This window comes from Somniosus microcephalus, chromosome 12, assembly GCF_052327205.1.
Source record: "Somniosus microcephalus isolate GS21.2 chromosome 12, FLI_Smic_1.0, whole genome shotgun sequence".
NCBI classification, from domain to species: Eukaryota; Metazoa; Chordata; class Chondrichthyes; order Squaliformes; family Somniosidae; genus Somniosus; species Somniosus microcephalus.
In genome coordinates, this window is record NC_140998.1 from 99297574 (window position 1) to 99314377 (window position 16804).

The 16804-nt window shown below is 50.7% G+C and overlaps 1 protein-coding gene across 1 annotated transcript in view; it reads right to left on the reverse strand.

Annotated features, from left to right (window-relative positions):
• The window catches only part of ralgapa1 (Ral GTPase activating protein catalytic subunit alpha 1), a 251419-nt gene that overhangs the window by 105708 nt on the left and 128907 nt on the right, over window positions 1–16804 (reverse strand). Inside the window, exons 21-23 of the mRNA XM_086002312.1 lie at window positions 5856–5924; window positions 5623–5757; window positions 4244–4427 (exon numbers count right to left, since the gene is read on the reverse strand). Coding sequence (XP_085858438.1) covers window positions 4244–4427; window positions 5623–5757; window positions 5856–5924 — 388 coding nt within the window. The remainder of the gene's footprint in view (window positions 1–4243; window positions 4428–5622; window positions 5758–5855; window positions 5925–16804) is intronic.

Sequence of the window (16804 nt, forward strand, 5' to 3'; positions counted from 1 at the left end):
TCAAAATTACACCACTATGGAAGCACCAATCACAATTCTAATACTGTAAAAATATAAGCCAAGAAAATTCAAAGTTAAATTGAACATTTTAAACATGAATTGAGAAGATGCAACAATGTAAATGTGTGATATTTGGCAGGTGCCAATACATAAATTTCCATTTTTTGAGATTACTTAGCAACACTATTTTGTAGGCACATTTTTGACACCAGATTCCCAAAATAATTGTTATTGTTTTTGAAGGGACAGTAAAGTACAATCAGCTTACTGGAAATATAAAAATGCATTTACAAATTGTTGGAAGTCTGCAATTGGCAGACTCAGGGCTAGGTGCCATAAGCATTATGTATTCTGTACCAAACTGAGTATTCAAGTGTGTGAAAATTTATAAAAATTTTAATTGCAGAATGTTGGGGCATAAATAACTCCTTCACAGCAGGAATTTTCTACGCTTTATTTACCACAAGCACTGCATGAAGATATAAAACAAATTGAAACAAGTTTTAAAAGTACAAAGATACTATTTTACTTTGTTTTTTTAAAAAACCAGTATGAAATTTGTACTAAAATAATAATGCACCTAAACAAGAATGCAGATCTCTGGAAATAAATTTTCTGCAAAGGAACTAACTACAAATTACTTGGACTTCAAACAAATGAAAGTGCAAGATGCCCTCTACTGACAGCTAGCTGTTGCATCACTTAACTAAGCTCAACGGTGAAGTAAGAAAGGTGATGAACATAGGAACAGGAGTAGGCCATTTAGCCCCTCGAGCCTAAACCGCCATTCAATGTGATCATGACTGATCTGTATCTTAACTCCATCCACCTGCCTTGGCTCCGTATCCATTCATACCCTTGCCTAGCAAAATCTATCAATCTCGGATTTAAAATTATTAACCGAGCTAGCACCTACTGCTTTTTGTGGGAGTCCCACACTTCCACCACAATTTGCGTGAGGAAGCGTTTCCTAACTTATCTCCTGAATGGGCTGACTTTGATTTTAAGGTTATGTCTCTTTGTTCTAGTCTGCCCCACCAGGGGGAAAAGTTTCTCTTTGTCCACCCTATCAATTCCTTTCAAAATCCTAAAAACTTCAAATCAAATCGCCTCTTTAATCCCAGGGGCTTTAATTTTGCCAGCAAGTCTATTATGTGGTACTTCATCAAATGCCTTTTGAAAGTCCATGTACACATCAACCCTCTCCATTACTTCATCAAAGAATGCAATCAAGTTCGTCAAACACGATTTTCCTTTAACAAATCCGTGCCATCTGTCATTGATTAACCCATGTTTTTCCAAGTGACAATTAATTTTGTCCCGGACTATTGTCTCAAAGTTTCTCCACCACCGACGTTAGGCGACCAGCCTGTAGTTACCTAGTTTATCCCTCTCCCCTTTTTTTGAACTGTCATAGTAAATGCTGATTATAAAATTCTCAAGGGACAACCAAAACCTGCTTTATATTTAACCCTTAGTCTATGCTGGAAGAATTTACTCATCCATACATATCTTGGTCTCTGGGCTGCCAATGACAACTTGTCTGTCCGTAGACTGTTGTGCTTTGATGAGTTTTACACATTGTATATTGAGCTGCTCACAGCTCTAAAACAGCGAGAGAAAAAAAAAATGATTCAAAGTGTAAAATAAAATTTGAAAAAAGTTGTTAGAAGCTAGTAATAGACTTCAAGAAGGCATGGCAGATGAAATTCAATGCAGAGAAGTGCGACATGATACATTTTGGTAGGAAGAATGAGGAGAGACCATACACACTAAATGGTATAATTTTAAAGGGGGTGCAAGAACAGAGACACCTGGGGGTGCTTGTGCACAAATCTTTGAAGGTGGCAGGACAGGTTAACAAAGCATATGAGATCCTGAGCTTTATAAAAAGCATCGGGTACAAAAGCCATGAAGTTATGGTAAACTTATATAAAACATTAGTTCAGCCCCAGCTGGAGTATTGTGTTCAATTCTGGGCACCACACTTTAGGAAGGACATGATTGCTTTGGAGAGGGTACAGAAGAGATTTACAAGAATGGTTCCAGGGATGAGGGAATACAGTTATGTGGATAGACTAAGTAAGCTGGATTTGTTCTCCTTGGAGCACAGAAGGCTAAGAGGAGATTTGATAAAGGTGCTTAAAATCATGAAAGATTTAGATAGAGTAAATAAAGAGAAACTGGATGAAGGGTCGATAATGAGAGGGCACAGATTTAAGGTGATTGGCAAAAGAACCAGAGGCAACATGAGGAAAAACTTTTATGCAACGAGTGGTTAGGATTTGGAATGCACTGTCTGGTAGGGTAGGGTGATGGATACAGGTTCAATAGTAGCCTTCAAAAAGGGAATTGGATAAATACTTGAAGGAGAAAACATTTCAGGGATATGAGGAAAGAGCAGAGGAGTGGGATTAACTGGACTGCTCTTCGAAGGAGACGCCGCAGACGCGATGGGCCGTATGGCCTCTCAGTCCTGTACTATTCTATGATTCTATGAATAGATTTTACTAACTGAGAAATAAAGTTTAGAGAGAGAAAAATTAAGCGAGAGAAAAAGAGAAAAAAGAATGGGGAAAAAGAATAAAAAAAACAAACTCAGGGCAAGCAGCAAGAAAAGGTCATTTAGCCACCAAGGCTATTCCATCCAGAGTCCATGTATGATTACTCCATCACAGACTTTTCCCACGACCAACTCTTGATCCCCTTACTTTAAAAGGACACTAATTCCCTTCCTCTACATCCCCATAGGGGAAAAAAAGTGTTATTAATGCCCTGGATTTTGCGGTCAGCAGTGATCTGATGGTGCTCGCCGCTGACCGCAAAGAAAGCTGCCCACAAAGATCTAGTGCTCTCTGTGGCATGAATTTCACCTCTCCCGATGTTAATTTTATTCTGGCGCCACCTATAGGGGATCTCCAGCACCCAGCAACAGTAATGGCATCAAGCAGGCTAAACAGCCAATCACATTGAAGAATTCTCTCAGACAGCAAACCCGGAAGTAAAAAGTACTAATTATCCTTCATTTTTAAATCATTTTACAGAGAGTGAAATAAAGATTGGGACATACACATGGGAGTAAGGTAGAAGCTGAAAGATCATAAACTTCAACCAAAAAATTTTATTTTAAAAAGCTATGGGAATTTTTATTGTAATGAAGAAATCTGACAATCCACAAATATAAAATTCATTTTTCAGGGCCAGAGAGGTTGTTCAGCAGTAATTATGACTTAGTACGCCATTAAAAACCCAGTTACACCTCATTCAACAAGGCTCAACTTTTTGGGGGGTTTTTACAGCGCGATTAGAGCGTCAAAAGTGAAAGTTCACGTAAATTCAAGTGATTTATAAGATTTCCATCTGCGAGGATTTCAACAGCGCACCCTGTGGATTTCTGAGTTTACCTGCACATGTGTGGATGCCAGAAGTTTCTGTCAGTTTCACAGAGTAATGGCAGCAAACGCTGACAGTTTCGCAAATTTCAGGCCAATATGTCGAGAAGCTTCAATCCTTTATCTCAACAGCCATCAGTCCAGCTACATTTTAAAGATGTCAAATGACCCCAAATCAACTCTTGTTTCTTGGGTAGGGGGGCTTCTAAGCTCTTTCTCAGCTTGTGAATTTTGTACTTGCGTCCTATAGTCCTATGCTTATTGTTGAATTTCATGTTTACTTAGTTTAACCTCATGTCTGTCGTTTGTCATTTTAAACAGCATACCTCCATCAGTCTTCAACAAAAATGAGTTAATTGCTTAAACCTTTTTTTTGTAACTTAGTCCTCCATTGCCTAGAGTCATCCTGGTGACTCTTCTGACCCTTTTCTAACAAATCTATGTCGTTATTGAGAAGTGAGATGATCAAAGCCGAATGACATACTCACTAGTTGCTCCACCATTGATCTGTACAGAAGTGGTCTCATCATTTACTTGTAATCCCATGACCTCGAATACCTGGACTGCCATATTGATTCACAATGACCAGATGCTTTCAGGGTATGATCAGTGATCATTCCAAATGCTCTTTCCCCCCCCCGCCCCCCAGCCTCTACCAGTGTCACGATAATCACTGGATGGCTTTCATTACCAATGGGCACTAAATATTACTTTGTTTTCATTTCCCCTAATTTTACCACTTTAATTTAGTTATTTTTAAGTTGGGGAAAAAAAATCAGTTTGGATGCCTTATCCCTCCCTCAAAGGGGATCAATTGATGTATACCCATAGAGTTCAGCTTTGGTACGTACCCTCTGTGACAGTTTGGAGTTTCGATGAGCGCTCGGAGTCAGGGGAGTGCAAAGGTTCTGGTTCTTTCAAGCTTTCCAAATGTAAGAACGGATCATATTCAACAGAGGCTAGATCTGATAAGTTCAGAGGAAAGTATCTAGGATTACTTAAGTATTGAGCTCCATACACACAGCCATGCAGCACCTGTTGACAAAAGACAGCAAGGATGCTTTATAATTAAAGATCAACACTCACCACTGAGAATGCTACAAAACAATGAACTCTCTCATCACAAATGACTATATGGGTTAATTTGTGATATTGCAGCAAAACTGACTTTTTCCAAAAGGAAAAGAGGGAGGTCTGTATGGATGGCAAAATTAGGACAAGGATTACTAAATAAATACATATTTTTAAAAAATCAAACCTTCATAGATAGTTTATTCTTTGATCATACATACACACGAACAACACACAGGAACAATTACCAGAGAAATTAAAATGGAAAGCAGAAGGTAATCTCTCCTCCTGCAGATTGTCCACTTCTGTGGAAATCAACTGGCTCTCAATAATGGCAATTGTTTTTAGAGGGGCAAGGGTGAATAATTCTGAAGCTGAAAATTTTAATACTGTGCTTGCAACCTAGTTAAGACAACTGGGAGGGAGGGCAACGGATAGCAAAATAATTAATTTGAGGTGAAATCTGAACCCCACTTTAAGAAGGAAATATTATTTTGTTGAAAGTGAACAAATATACCAAACAGAACTTCCAAATAAAGGGAAACCAAATAACATACAATTGCTTACTTTGTGGATAGAGGTTGATTGCACGAACCGTTTTCCACAAAACTAATTTTGAAGAACAAAAATTAGTTGTTTTAAATAGAAAATGATATGCATTTAGAAAGTGAATTAATTAGACAGGATAATTTTCATTTTATTCTCACACACATCAGTAACTGTGTAGAGAATCTGAAAAATGAACTACTGTGCGTGAGGTTGAAGATGTCATTACATTTCTCAAATCTGTTTTAAAACTTAATGACTTTCCTCTTTACAAAAAGAAATTCAGATCCTAAGTGATGACCATGTTTGCAAGATGATGAGTCAAATCCATCAAACAGAACTTATGATATCACTGTCCAAGCACATAGTGAATGGGGAAGTAACATAGAAACTCAGCTTTAAACTAAATTAAGAACAGTCTCTTCAAATAAGATAGAATATGGGGAAATGGATGAGGGTCTGAAGCAAGGGACTTCTCAAGCTAACAGAAATTTAACTAGACATAATCTCAAGAGGAAATAGTATTACAATGCAACATGAAAAATCTAGAAATCAGTCCAAATTCTTAAATATAAATCTAAGTATTTTTAATGCAAATTTTACTCAAGTATACCTTGTAAATACAACTGAGAATAGATTTGTCAGCATTGTCCTTATCTTGTCCTGCAGCTTGGACAACCTGTAGCAGTGTTTTTAAAGGCAGCACCATGCACCAGTCCAAAAGGCACAGCAATAAGGATACTACTAGCTGTGAAGTGTAAGTCACAAAACAAAGAAAGTTAACAAAAGCTGAAACTTGCAAACACTGCCCCTCCATTGCCCATGTCCAATTGGCCCTGTTCTCACCCTTTTATCTTGCTCATGTGGGGATACTTCTGTTCCAGGCAGCAGATAAGTTATTGTTGCCATCAATATCTAGATGAAAGAAAAACACAAGTAAAGTTTTCTCCTGACCCTCGGAAAGGGGACAATAACATTTCCAGAAACCAAGAAAATAGTCATAGGAATCTAATTATGTTTCACAAGGCTTTTAAGTTTCCTCTTGGAAAAAGGATAGAGAAAAACATAGTTTGCACTATTTTAGTGTTTATGGAGTCAGAGATCTGCCATAAGGTTTCTGAAGTTAACTGTGATTCACGCTTTGCTATAATAAAGTAAATTTACTGAAACAATATAACTGACCAGATGCATTAGTAATATTTAGATTTACTAATTGATCGCCTGTGGCATTGCACATGGAGAGTCGAGACCAATGGCGGTTTTCAGGAGAGGATCAAAGGGAGCAGGAGAGATGGAGATAAGGGGAGAGAGAGGGGAAAATAAAGGGAGAGAGATGAGGGGGTAGGGGCAAGGGCAATTTGCCTAAACGGGGGCGGTGAGTGTCTGGGTGCGATCGGAGCCTCAATTTGAGGGCTGGGGGGACATTCCGGCCACTGATTTGTGCCTCAGACAAAGCAAAGGCGTTTACAGCTCCTTATTTGAGAGTCATGGGGGCAATGGGAGAGGGGGCCAGGGGCAATGTTCCCTATTAGCTGTGTGGCTCTCTGCAGATCCCGCACAACCGATGAGCCGGCTTTTGAATAGAAAAACCGTGCATGTGTGGAATTTTGAATGGCCCATGCAGTCCCTTAAAGGGGCTGCGTGAACCCCCGAAAAATTGGAGGGAACATTGGCCAGGGGGTGGCACCACTGATGTGTGCCTCTCTGGGAGGGGGTGGTTTCGGCAGGCTATTTCTGGGGAAAAGGGGGGTGGGAGGTCGGTTTTCAATTTCATCCTCATACTGGGGAAATGTTTGGCCCACTAAAATGTATGCTCAGCAAAAGCAGTGTTTAAAGCTTCTTTGCTGATGCTTCATTTCATTTTTGCTTCAGCCTTCACAACTTTGTCACTGGACATTCCGTTGCACTTCTTTTGTATTGACCTTTGGTGTTTGCTTGGGTGCATGACTTTGTTTTACATCAGGTGATATTGTGGTGTTACAGGATTTTATTCTTTGCAGCGTGCTACTTTATTCTGCCGTTTTATTGCAGATATATAACTTTGTTTTTCTATGCCAATATATCGCGTGGCACCCTGCGGACTCTTAAGTAGCTCATGAAATTACCTTCATGATTTTGTTTACAACTCTAACATTTTGCATATCTTTTTTAATATATTCCTGATTTAATTTTTTAAAAAAAACAGCTCTTCCTTTTTTCCCTATAATGCTGAAAAGGTGAGTTTCTAATTTCTCTTTTAAGTGGCCCAGTTACATTACGTTTGGTCACATAATATTATGCTCAACGCCATGTAAAGCGTGCAATACCGTTGGAATGTTGAGACCACTCATTGGGCCTTGCACAAAATGGGCGATAGCAAATCAGCATCAGGCCGAGTGTAAAACAGGCTGCCGATTCGCTATCCAGCCCAAGACGAATTTCACCCCCATGATTTTTAATTTATAATAGATAGAGCAACATTCAGCCAAATCATTAAAAGATCAATATTCAAATTAAATACTTTTAATTATATCATACTAGCTGGGGGGGCCCGGTGTTGCCAGGGCTTTATTGGGCCGCGCGGTTTACGGCTGGGCACTGCCGCTCCCGCGCTCTGTGTCACTCTTTCCCTCCCTGACCCTCTCTCTGTCCCTCCCCCTCTCTCTCCCTGCCCCCTCTCTCTCTCCCCCCCCATCTCTCTCCCTGCCCTTGTCTGTCCCCTCTTGCTCTCTCTCCCTCTCCCCCTCTTTTGGCACCCGGGGAAGGGCTTTGAAAATTGAGCCCGGCCGCGGTGGCCATGCGGGGCCTAGCGCTTGATGCCCGGCTGGGCTCTGGGGCTGAGACGGACCCCAGCTGAGCTGCCGGTGCGGCCGGGAGCCGCGCCGCGGTTTACGGCCGGCCGCTGACGCAGCCCGCCCGCTCTGTGTCTCGGGCCGAGCGGTTTTGAGGCCCGGCCTGAGTGACTGCAACTCACCTCCCGCTCCCGGAGCCGCAATGTGGGGGTTTGTTTGGCTGGTGCTGTCGCTGTGCGGATGAAAAAAATGGCGGCGAAGTTTCGGGAGGCTGCAGGATTAGGTCCCGCCCGTGACGCACCGATTGGTCAACCATCAGGTCACTGAACTGTAGGGTTGCTCCACCATCACATCACTCAACGCTAATGAGCGATAGGATTGGTCAACCGGTAATGAGCGGATTTTTGAACGTTTTTTGTCTAGTGTCCGAACAATTTTTGTCTGACCAAAAAGTAAATACGCCTATTAGACTCCGCTGGTCATAACCTTTCTTTTGATATAACATACATGTAGGTACGCTCTATAACTTTTGAGTGTATAGCGGACAGACAGACAGACAAACAGACCGCTTTATATATATATACTAGCTGGGGGTGCCCGGCAGTGCCGAGGCATTTTTTGAGGGCATGTTGTTGTTGGAAGAGAGAAAGAGAGCGACTGGGGGGGGGGGGGGGGGGGAAGAGCGAGAGCGACTGGGGGGGGGGGGGGGGGGGGGAAGAGCGAGAGCGACTGGGGGGGGGAAGAGCGAGAGCGACTGGGGGGGGTAGAGAGAGCGCGACTGGGGGGGGGAAGAGAGAGAGCGACTGGGGGGGGAAGAGAGAGAGCGACTGGGGGGGAAGAGAGAGAGCGACTGGGGGGGGGAAGAGAGAGAGCGACTGGGGGGGAAGAGAGAGAGCGACTGGGGGGGAAGAGAGAGAGCGACTGGGGGGGAAGAGAGAGAGCGACTGGGGGGGGAAGAGAGAGAGCGACTGGGGGGGGAAGAGAGAGAGCGACTGGGGGGGAAGAGAGAGAGCGACTGGGGGGGAAGAGAGAGAGCGACTGGGGGGGAAGAGAGAGAGCGACTGGGGGGGAAGAGAGAGAGCGACTGGGGGGGAAGAGAGAGAGCGACTGGGGGGGAAGAGAGAGAGCGACTGGGGGGGAAGAGAGAGAGCGACTGGGGGGGAAGAGAGAGCGCGACTGGGGGGGAAGAGAGAGCGCGACTGGGGGGGAAGAGAGAGCGCGACTGGGGGGGAAGAGAGAGCGCGACTGGGGGGGAAGAGAGAGCGCGACTGGGGGGGAAGAGAGAGCGCGACTGGGGGGGGAAGAGAGAGCGCGACTGGGGGGGGGAAGAGAGAGCGCGACTGGGGGGGGAAGAGAGAGCGCGACTGGGGGGGGAAGAGAGAGCGCGACTGGGGGGGAAGAGAGAGCGCGACTGGGGGGGGAAGAGAGAGCGCGACTGGGGGGGAAGAGAGAGCGCGACTGGGGGGGAAGAGAGAGCGCGACTGGGGGGGAAGAGAGAGCGCGACTGGGGGGGAAGAGAGAGCGCGACTGGGGGGGGGAAGAGAGAGCGCGACTGGGGGGGGAAGAGAGAGCGCGACTGGGGGGGAAGAGAGAGCGCGACTGGGGGGGAAGAGAGAGCGCGACTGGGGGGGAAGAGAGAGCGCGACTGGGGGGGAAGAGAGAGCGCGACTGGGGGGGGGAAGAGAGAGCGCGACTGGGGGGGAAGAGAGAGCGCGACTGGGGGGGAAGAGAGAGCGCGACTGGGGGGGAAGAGAGAGCGCGACTGGGGGGGAAGAGAGAGCGCGACTGGGGGGGAAGAGAGAGCGCGACTGGGGGGGAAGAGAGAGCGCGACTGGGGGGGAAGAGAGAGCGCGACTGGGGGGGAAGAGAGAGCGCGACTGGGGGGGAAGAGAGAGCGCGACTGGGGGGGAAGAGAGAGCGCGACTGGGGGGGAAGAGAGAGCGCGACTGGGGGGGAAGAGAGAGCGCGACTGGGGGGGAAGAGAGAGCGCGACTGGGGGGGAAGAGAGAGCGCGACTGGGGGGGAAGAGAGAGCGCGACTGGGGGGGAAGAGAGAGCGCGACTGGGGGGGAAGAGAGAGCGCGACTGGGGGGGAAGAGAGAGCGCGACTGGGGGGGAAGAGAGAGCGCGACTGGGGGGGAAGAGAGAGCGCGACTGGGGGGGAAGAGAGAGCGCGACTGGGGGGGAAGAGAGAGCGCGACTGGGGGGGAAGAGAGAGCGCGACTGGGGGGAAGAGAGAGCGCGACTGGGGGGGAAGAGAGAGCGCGACTGGGGGGGGAAGAGAGAGCGCGACTGGGGGGGAAGAGAGAGCGCGACTGGGGGGGAAGAGAGAGCGCGACTGGGGGGGAAGAGAGAGCGCGACTGGGGGGGAAGAGAGAGCGCGACTGGGGGGGGGGGAAGAGAGAACGCGACTGGGGGGGGGGGAAGAGAGAACGCGACTGGGGGGGAAGAGAGAGCGCGACTGGGGGGGAAGAGAGAGCGCGACTGGGGGGGAAGAGAGAGCGCGACTGGGGGGGAAGAGAGAGCGCGACTGGGGGGGAAGAGAGAGCGCGACTGGGGGGGAAGAGAGAGCGCGACTGGGGGGGAAGAGAGAGCGCGACTGGGGGGGAAGAGAGAGCGCGACTGGGGGGGAAGAGAGAGCGCGACTGGGGGGGAAGAGAGAGCGCGACTGGGGGGGAAGAGAGAGCGCGACTGGGGGGGAAGAGAGAGCGCGACTGGGGGGGAAGAGAGAGCGCGACTGGGGGGGAAGAGAGAGCGCGACTGGGGGGGAAGAGAGAGCGCGACTGGGGGGAAGAGAGAGCGCGACTGGGGGGGAAGAGAGAGCGCGACTGGGGGGGAAGAGAGAGCGCGACTGGGGGGGGGGGAAGAGAGAGCGCGACTGGGGGGGGGAAGAGAGAGCGCGACTGGGGGGGGAAGAGAGAGCGCGACTGGGGGGGGAGAGAGAGCGCGACTGGGGGGGGAAGAGAGTGCGCGACTGGGGGGGAAGAGAGAGCGCGACTGGGGGGAAGAGAGAGCGCGACTGGGGGGGAAGAGAGAGCGCGACTGGGGGGGAAGAGAGAGCGCGACTGGGGGGGGAAGAGAGAGCGCGACTGGGGGGGAAGAGAGAGCGCGACTGGGGGGGAAGAGAGAGCGCGACTGGGGGGGAAGAGAGAGCGCGACTGGGGGGGAAGAGAGAGCGCGACTGGGGGGGAAGAGAGAGCGCGACTGGGGGGGGAAGAGAGAGCGCGACTGGGGGGGAAGAGAGAGCGCGACTGGGGGGGAAGAGAGAGCGCGACTGGGGGGGAAGAGAGAGCGCGACTGGGGGGAAGAGAGAGCGCGACTGGGGGGGAAGAGAGAGCGCGACTGGGGGGGAAGAGAGAGCGCGACTGGGGGGAAGAGAGAGCGCGACTGGGGGGGAAGAGAGAGCGCGACTGGGGGGGGAAGAGAGAGCGCGACTGGGGGGGAAGAGAGAGCGCGACTGGGGGGGAAGAGAGAGCGCGACTGGGGGGGAAGAGAGAGCGCGACTGGGGGGGAAGAGAGAGCGCGACTGGGGGGAAGAGAGAGCGCGACTGGGGGGGAAGAGAGAGCGCGACTGGGGGGGAGAGAGAGCGCGACTGGGGGGGAAGAGAGAGCGCGACTGGGGGGGAAGAGAGAGCGCGACTGGGGGGGAAGAGAGAGCGCGACTGGGGGGGGAAGAGAGAGCGCGACTGGGGGGGAAGAGAGCGCGCGACTGGGGGGGAAAAGAGAGCGCGACTGGGGGGGAAGAGAGAGCGCGACTGGGGGGGGAAGAGAGAGCGCGACTGGGGGGGAAGAGAGAGCGCGACTGGGGGGGAAGAGAGAGCGCGACTGGGGGGGAAGAGAGAGCGCGACTGGGGGGAAGAGAGAGCGACGACTGGGGGGAAGAGAGAGCGCGACTGGGGGGAAGAGAGAGCGCGACTGGGGGGGGAAGAGAGAGCGCGACCTGGGGGGGAAGAGAGAGCGCGACTGGGGGGGAAGAGAGAGCGCGACTGGGGGGGAAGAGAGAGCGCGACTGGGGGGGAAGAGAGAGCGCGACTGGGGGGGAAGAGAGAGCGCGACTGGGGGGGAAGAGAGAGCGCGACTGGGGGGGAAGAGAGAGCGCGACTGGGGGGGGAAGAGAGAGCGCGACTGGGGGGGAAGAGAGAGCGCGACTGGGGGGGGAAGAGAGAGCGCGACTGGGGGGAAGAGAGAGCGCGACTGGGGGGGAAGAGAGAGCGCGACTGGGGGGGAAGAGAGAGCGCGACTGGGGGGGAAGAGAGAGCGCGACTGGGGGGGAAGAGAGAGCGCGACTGGGGGGGAAGAGAGAGCGCGACTGGGGGGGAAGAGAGAGCGCGACTGGGGGGGAAGAGAGAGCGCGACTGGGGGGGAAGAGAGAGCGCGACTGGGGGGGAAGAGAGAGCGCGACTGGGGGGGAAGAGAGAGCGCGACTGGGGGGGAAGAGAGAGCGCGACTGGGGGGAAGAGAGAGCGCGACTGGGGGGGAAGAGAGAGCGCGACTGGGGGGAAGAGAGAGCGCGACTGGGGGGGAAGAGAGAGCGCGACTGGGGGGGAAGAGAGAGCGCGACTGGGGGGGAAGAGAAGAGCGCGACTGGGGGGGAAGAGAGAGCGCGACTGGGGGGGAAGAGAGAGCGCGACTGGGGGGGAAGAGAGAGCGCGACTGGGGGGAAGAGAGAGCGCGACTGGGGGGGAAGAGAGAGCGCGACTGGGGGGGAAGAGAGAGCGCGACTGGGGGGGAAGACGAGAGCGCGACTGGGGGGGAAGAGAGAGCGCGACTGGGGGGGGAAGAGAGAGCGCGACTGGGGGGGAAGAGAGAGCGCGACTGGGGGGAAGAGAGAGCGCGACTGGGGGGGAAGAGAGAGCGCGACTGGGGGGGAAGAGAGAGCGCGACTGGGGGGGAAGAGAGAGCGCGACTGGGGGGGAAGAGAGAGCGCGACTGGGGGGGAAGAGAGAGCGCGACTGGGGGGAAGAGAGAGCGCGACTGGGGGGGAAGAGAGAGCGCGACTGGGGGGGGGAAGAGAGAGCGCGACTGGGGGGGAAGAGAGAGCGCGACTGGGGGGAAGAGAGAGCGCGACTGGGGGGGAAGAGAGAGCGCGACTGGGGGGGGAAGAGAGAGCGAGACTGGGAGTGAGAGAGAGACTGGGAGTGAGAGAGAGAGAGAGAGAGAGAGAGACTGGGAGTGCGAGAGAGAGAGACGGAGTGAGAGAGAGAGAGATTGGGAGTGTGAGAGAGAGAGAGATTGGGAGTGAGAGAGAGAGAGACGGAGTGAGAGAGAGAGAGATTGGGAGTGTGAGAGAGAGAGATTGGGAGTGTGAGAGAGAGAGATTGGGAGTGTGAGAGAGAGAGATTGGGAGTGTGAGAGAGAGAGATTGGGAGTGTGAGAGAGAGAGATTGGGAGTGTGAGAGAGAGAGATTGGGAGTGTGAGAGAGAGAGATTGGGAGTGTGAGAGAGAGATTGGGAGTGTGAGAGAGAGATTGGGAGTGTGAGAGAGAGATTGGGAGTGTGAGAGAGAGATTGGGAGTGTGAGAGAGAGAGATTGGGAGTGTGAGAGAGAGAGATTGGGAGTGTGAGAGAGAAAGAGATTGGAGTGAGAGAGAGAGAGAGATTGGGAGTGCGAGAGAGAGAGATTGGGAGTGTGAGAGAGAGAGAGATTGGGAGTGTGAGAGAGAGAGATTGGGAGTGTGAGAGAGAGATTGGGAGTGTGAGAGAGAGAGATTGGGAGTGTGAGAGAGAGAGATTGGGAGTGAGAGAGAGAGAGAGAGATTGGGAGTGTGAGAGAGAGAGAGATTGGGAGTGTGAGAGAGAGAGAGAGATTGGGAGTGTGAGAGAGAGAGAGATTGGGAGTGTGAGAGAGAGAGAGATTGGGAGTGTGAGAGAGAGAGAGAGAGATTGGGAGTGTGAGAGAGAGAGAGATTGGGAGTGTGAGAGAGAGAGAGATTGGGAGTGTGAGAGAGAGAGAGATTGGGAGTGTGAGAGAGAGAGAGATTGGGAGTGTGAGAGAGAGAGATTGGGAGTGTGAGAGAGAGAGATTGGGAGTGTGAGAGAGAGAGAGATTGGGAGTGAGAGTGAGAGAGAGGGAGTGTGAGAGAGAGATTGGGAGTGTGTGAGAGAGAGAGATTGGGAGTGTGAGAGAGAGAGAGACTGGGAGTGTGAGAGAGAGATTGGGAGTGAGAGAGAGAGATTGGGAGTGTGAGAGAGAGACTGGGAGTGTGAGAGAGAGAGAGAGAGAGAGAGAGAGAGAGAGAGAGAGAGAGAGATTGGGAGTGTGAGAGAGAGAGAGAGACTGGAAGTGAGAGAGAGAGAGATTGGGAGTGAGAGAGAGAGAGAGAGAGAGAGAGGGAGATTGGGAGTGTGAGAGAGAGAGATTGGGAGTGTGAGAGAGAGAGAGAGATTGGGAGTGTGAGAGAGAGAGATTGGGAGTGTGAGAGAGAGAGAGAGATTGGGAGTGTGAGAGAGAGAGAGAGATTGGGAGTGCGACAGAGATTGGGAGTGCGAGAGAGAGAGATTGGGAGTGCGAGAGAGAGAGATTGGGAGTGCGAGAGAGAGAGATTGGGAGTGCGAGAGAGAGAGATTGGGAGTGCGAGAGAGAGAGAGATTGGGAGTGCGAGAGAGAGAGATTGGGAGTGCGAGAGAGAGAGATTGGGAGTGCGAGAGAGAGAGATTGGGAGTGCGAGAGAGAGAGATTGGGAGTGCGAGAGAGAGATTGGGAGTGCGAGAGAGAGAGATTGGGAGTGCGAGAGAGAGAGATTGGGAGTGCGAGAGAGAGAGATTGGGAGTGCGAGAGAGAGAGATTGGGAGTGCGAGAGAGAGAGATTGGGAGTGCGAGAGAGAGAGATTGGGAGTGCGAGAGAGAGAGAGATTGGGAGTGCGAGAGAGAGAGAGAGAGACTGGGCCGCCGCGGCCGCTCACCTGATGGCTTTGCGTCGGGCTCTGGGGCAGGGCTGTTGACGCCGCGGGGAAGTTTTGTGCGCGGCGGCTCCCGGCACGGCCCGCAACTCAAGGCCCAGGCATCCCGGGATGCTAGGCCGCGCCTGGCGCCGGCACAGCCGCTTGAAATGGCCGTCAAAGTAGGCGAACCTCCGGGCGAAGGGCAGGGATCACTTCATTTCCTACTGTTGCTAAATACAATTTAAAACTCAAATAAATTGTTATTTTCCTTAGTTCCCTAACACACAAAGTGTGGAAAAAAAAATCATGAAGAATCAAGATGGCGGCCACTCACCTCAGTTCAGAATGATAAAGCCCGCACCGATTGGTCAACCGTCAGGTCACTGAACTGTAGGATTGGTCAATCGTCAAGGCACTCAACACTCAACTGTAGGATGGCCTGCCCGCACGCGCAACGAACCCGCCCGCGCGACGCAGCGATTGGTCAACCGTCGGTCAACTGTCAGGTCGCTCGACCACACGATTGGTCAACCTTCACGTCACTCAATGCTAATGAGCAAATGAGCGGAACTTTTCCCATTTAATGAGCGGAATTTTGAACGTTTTTTTATACCGTGGGCACGATTTTTGTCTGACGGAAAAGTAAATACGCCAATGACCGGTCCGTAATCGTAAGCTTTCTTTTGATGTGACGCGCGTGTAGGTACGCTCTATAACTTTCGAACGTATAGAGAACGGACAGACAGGCAGAAGAGGTCTTTTATATATATAGACTAGCTGGGGGGGCCCGGCGTTGCCAAGGCTTTTTTGTAAAACAGCAGTTTACAGGGCCGCGCGGTTTACGGCCGGCCGCTGCCCCACTCTGTGTTTCGGGCCGAGCGGTTGTGAGGCCCGGCCTGAGTGACCCCAACTCTGAGGGGGAGAGAGAGAGACTGGGGGGGGGGGAGAGAGAGTAGAGACACTGGGGGGAGAGAGAATGGGGAGATAGAGAGAGAGAGAGAGAGAGAGAGAATGGGGAGATAGAGAGAGAGAGAGAGAGAGAGACTGAGGGGGAGAGAGAGAGAGACGGGGGAAGGGAGAGAGAGAGACTGGGGAGATAGAGAGAGCGCGAGAGAGAGATTGGGGGGGAGAGAGAGAGAGGCTGGAGGAGGGAGAGACTGGAGGAGAGAGAGAGATGGAGAGAGAGAGAGAGACTGGAGGAGGGAGAGTCTGGAGGAGAGAGACTGGGAGAGAGAGAGAGAGAGAGAGAGCGCGAGACTGAGGGGCGAGAGAGAGAGAGACAGGGACAGGGAGAGAGAGAGAGAAACTGGGGGAGAGAGAGAGAGAGAGAGAGAGAGAGAGACTGGGGGAAGAGATAGAGAGACTGGGAGACAGAGAGAGAGACTGGGAGACAGAGAGAGCGAGATTAAGATTAGCTCTGGGAGAAGGAGACAGACCATACCTTGCTGCCCAATATGTAACAACATGTCACAACCTGAGGAACAGTGAGGGACTAACGAGCACACCCATATAGCATATATAAACATTAAGAATGTTTAAATCAATACTGAATGTACCCAACGACTGTTTAAAAATTAATACTGAATGTACCCAACGAGGGTCAAAATTATTTGACACCTACAGAATGTTGGAAAACTGTACTTTTTGTTATGTAAGCTTTGGCAATATGGTTCCCTGTAAACTTTCATGCCAATAAAGCAATTGAATTGAATTGAATTGATAAAGAGACGGGGGGATAGAGAGATTGGGGGGAGAGAGAGGGAGAGGGCTTGAAATTCGGTATCACCCCATTTGGAGAGGGAAGGAGAGAGAGAGAGAGAGAGAGAGAGAGATCACCAGAGATGGTGTAAACACGGCCATAGAGGATATAAATATGATCTTCCATGAGGCAGCTGTAAAAGCCGACCTCGTGAAACAGAAGAGGAAGCATCACAAAAGACAAAATAAAAATATGAAATGGTTTGACCACGAATGCAAAAATGCCAGAAAAGACCTGAGAAAAATATCAAACCAAAAGCATCGGCAACCAAACAATCCGGACCTACGTACTAGATACAATGAAACCCTCAAAAGATATAAACACACCATTAGTAACAAAACACAAAACTATACCCACAAAATACTCGAAGAAATTGAAAACTCC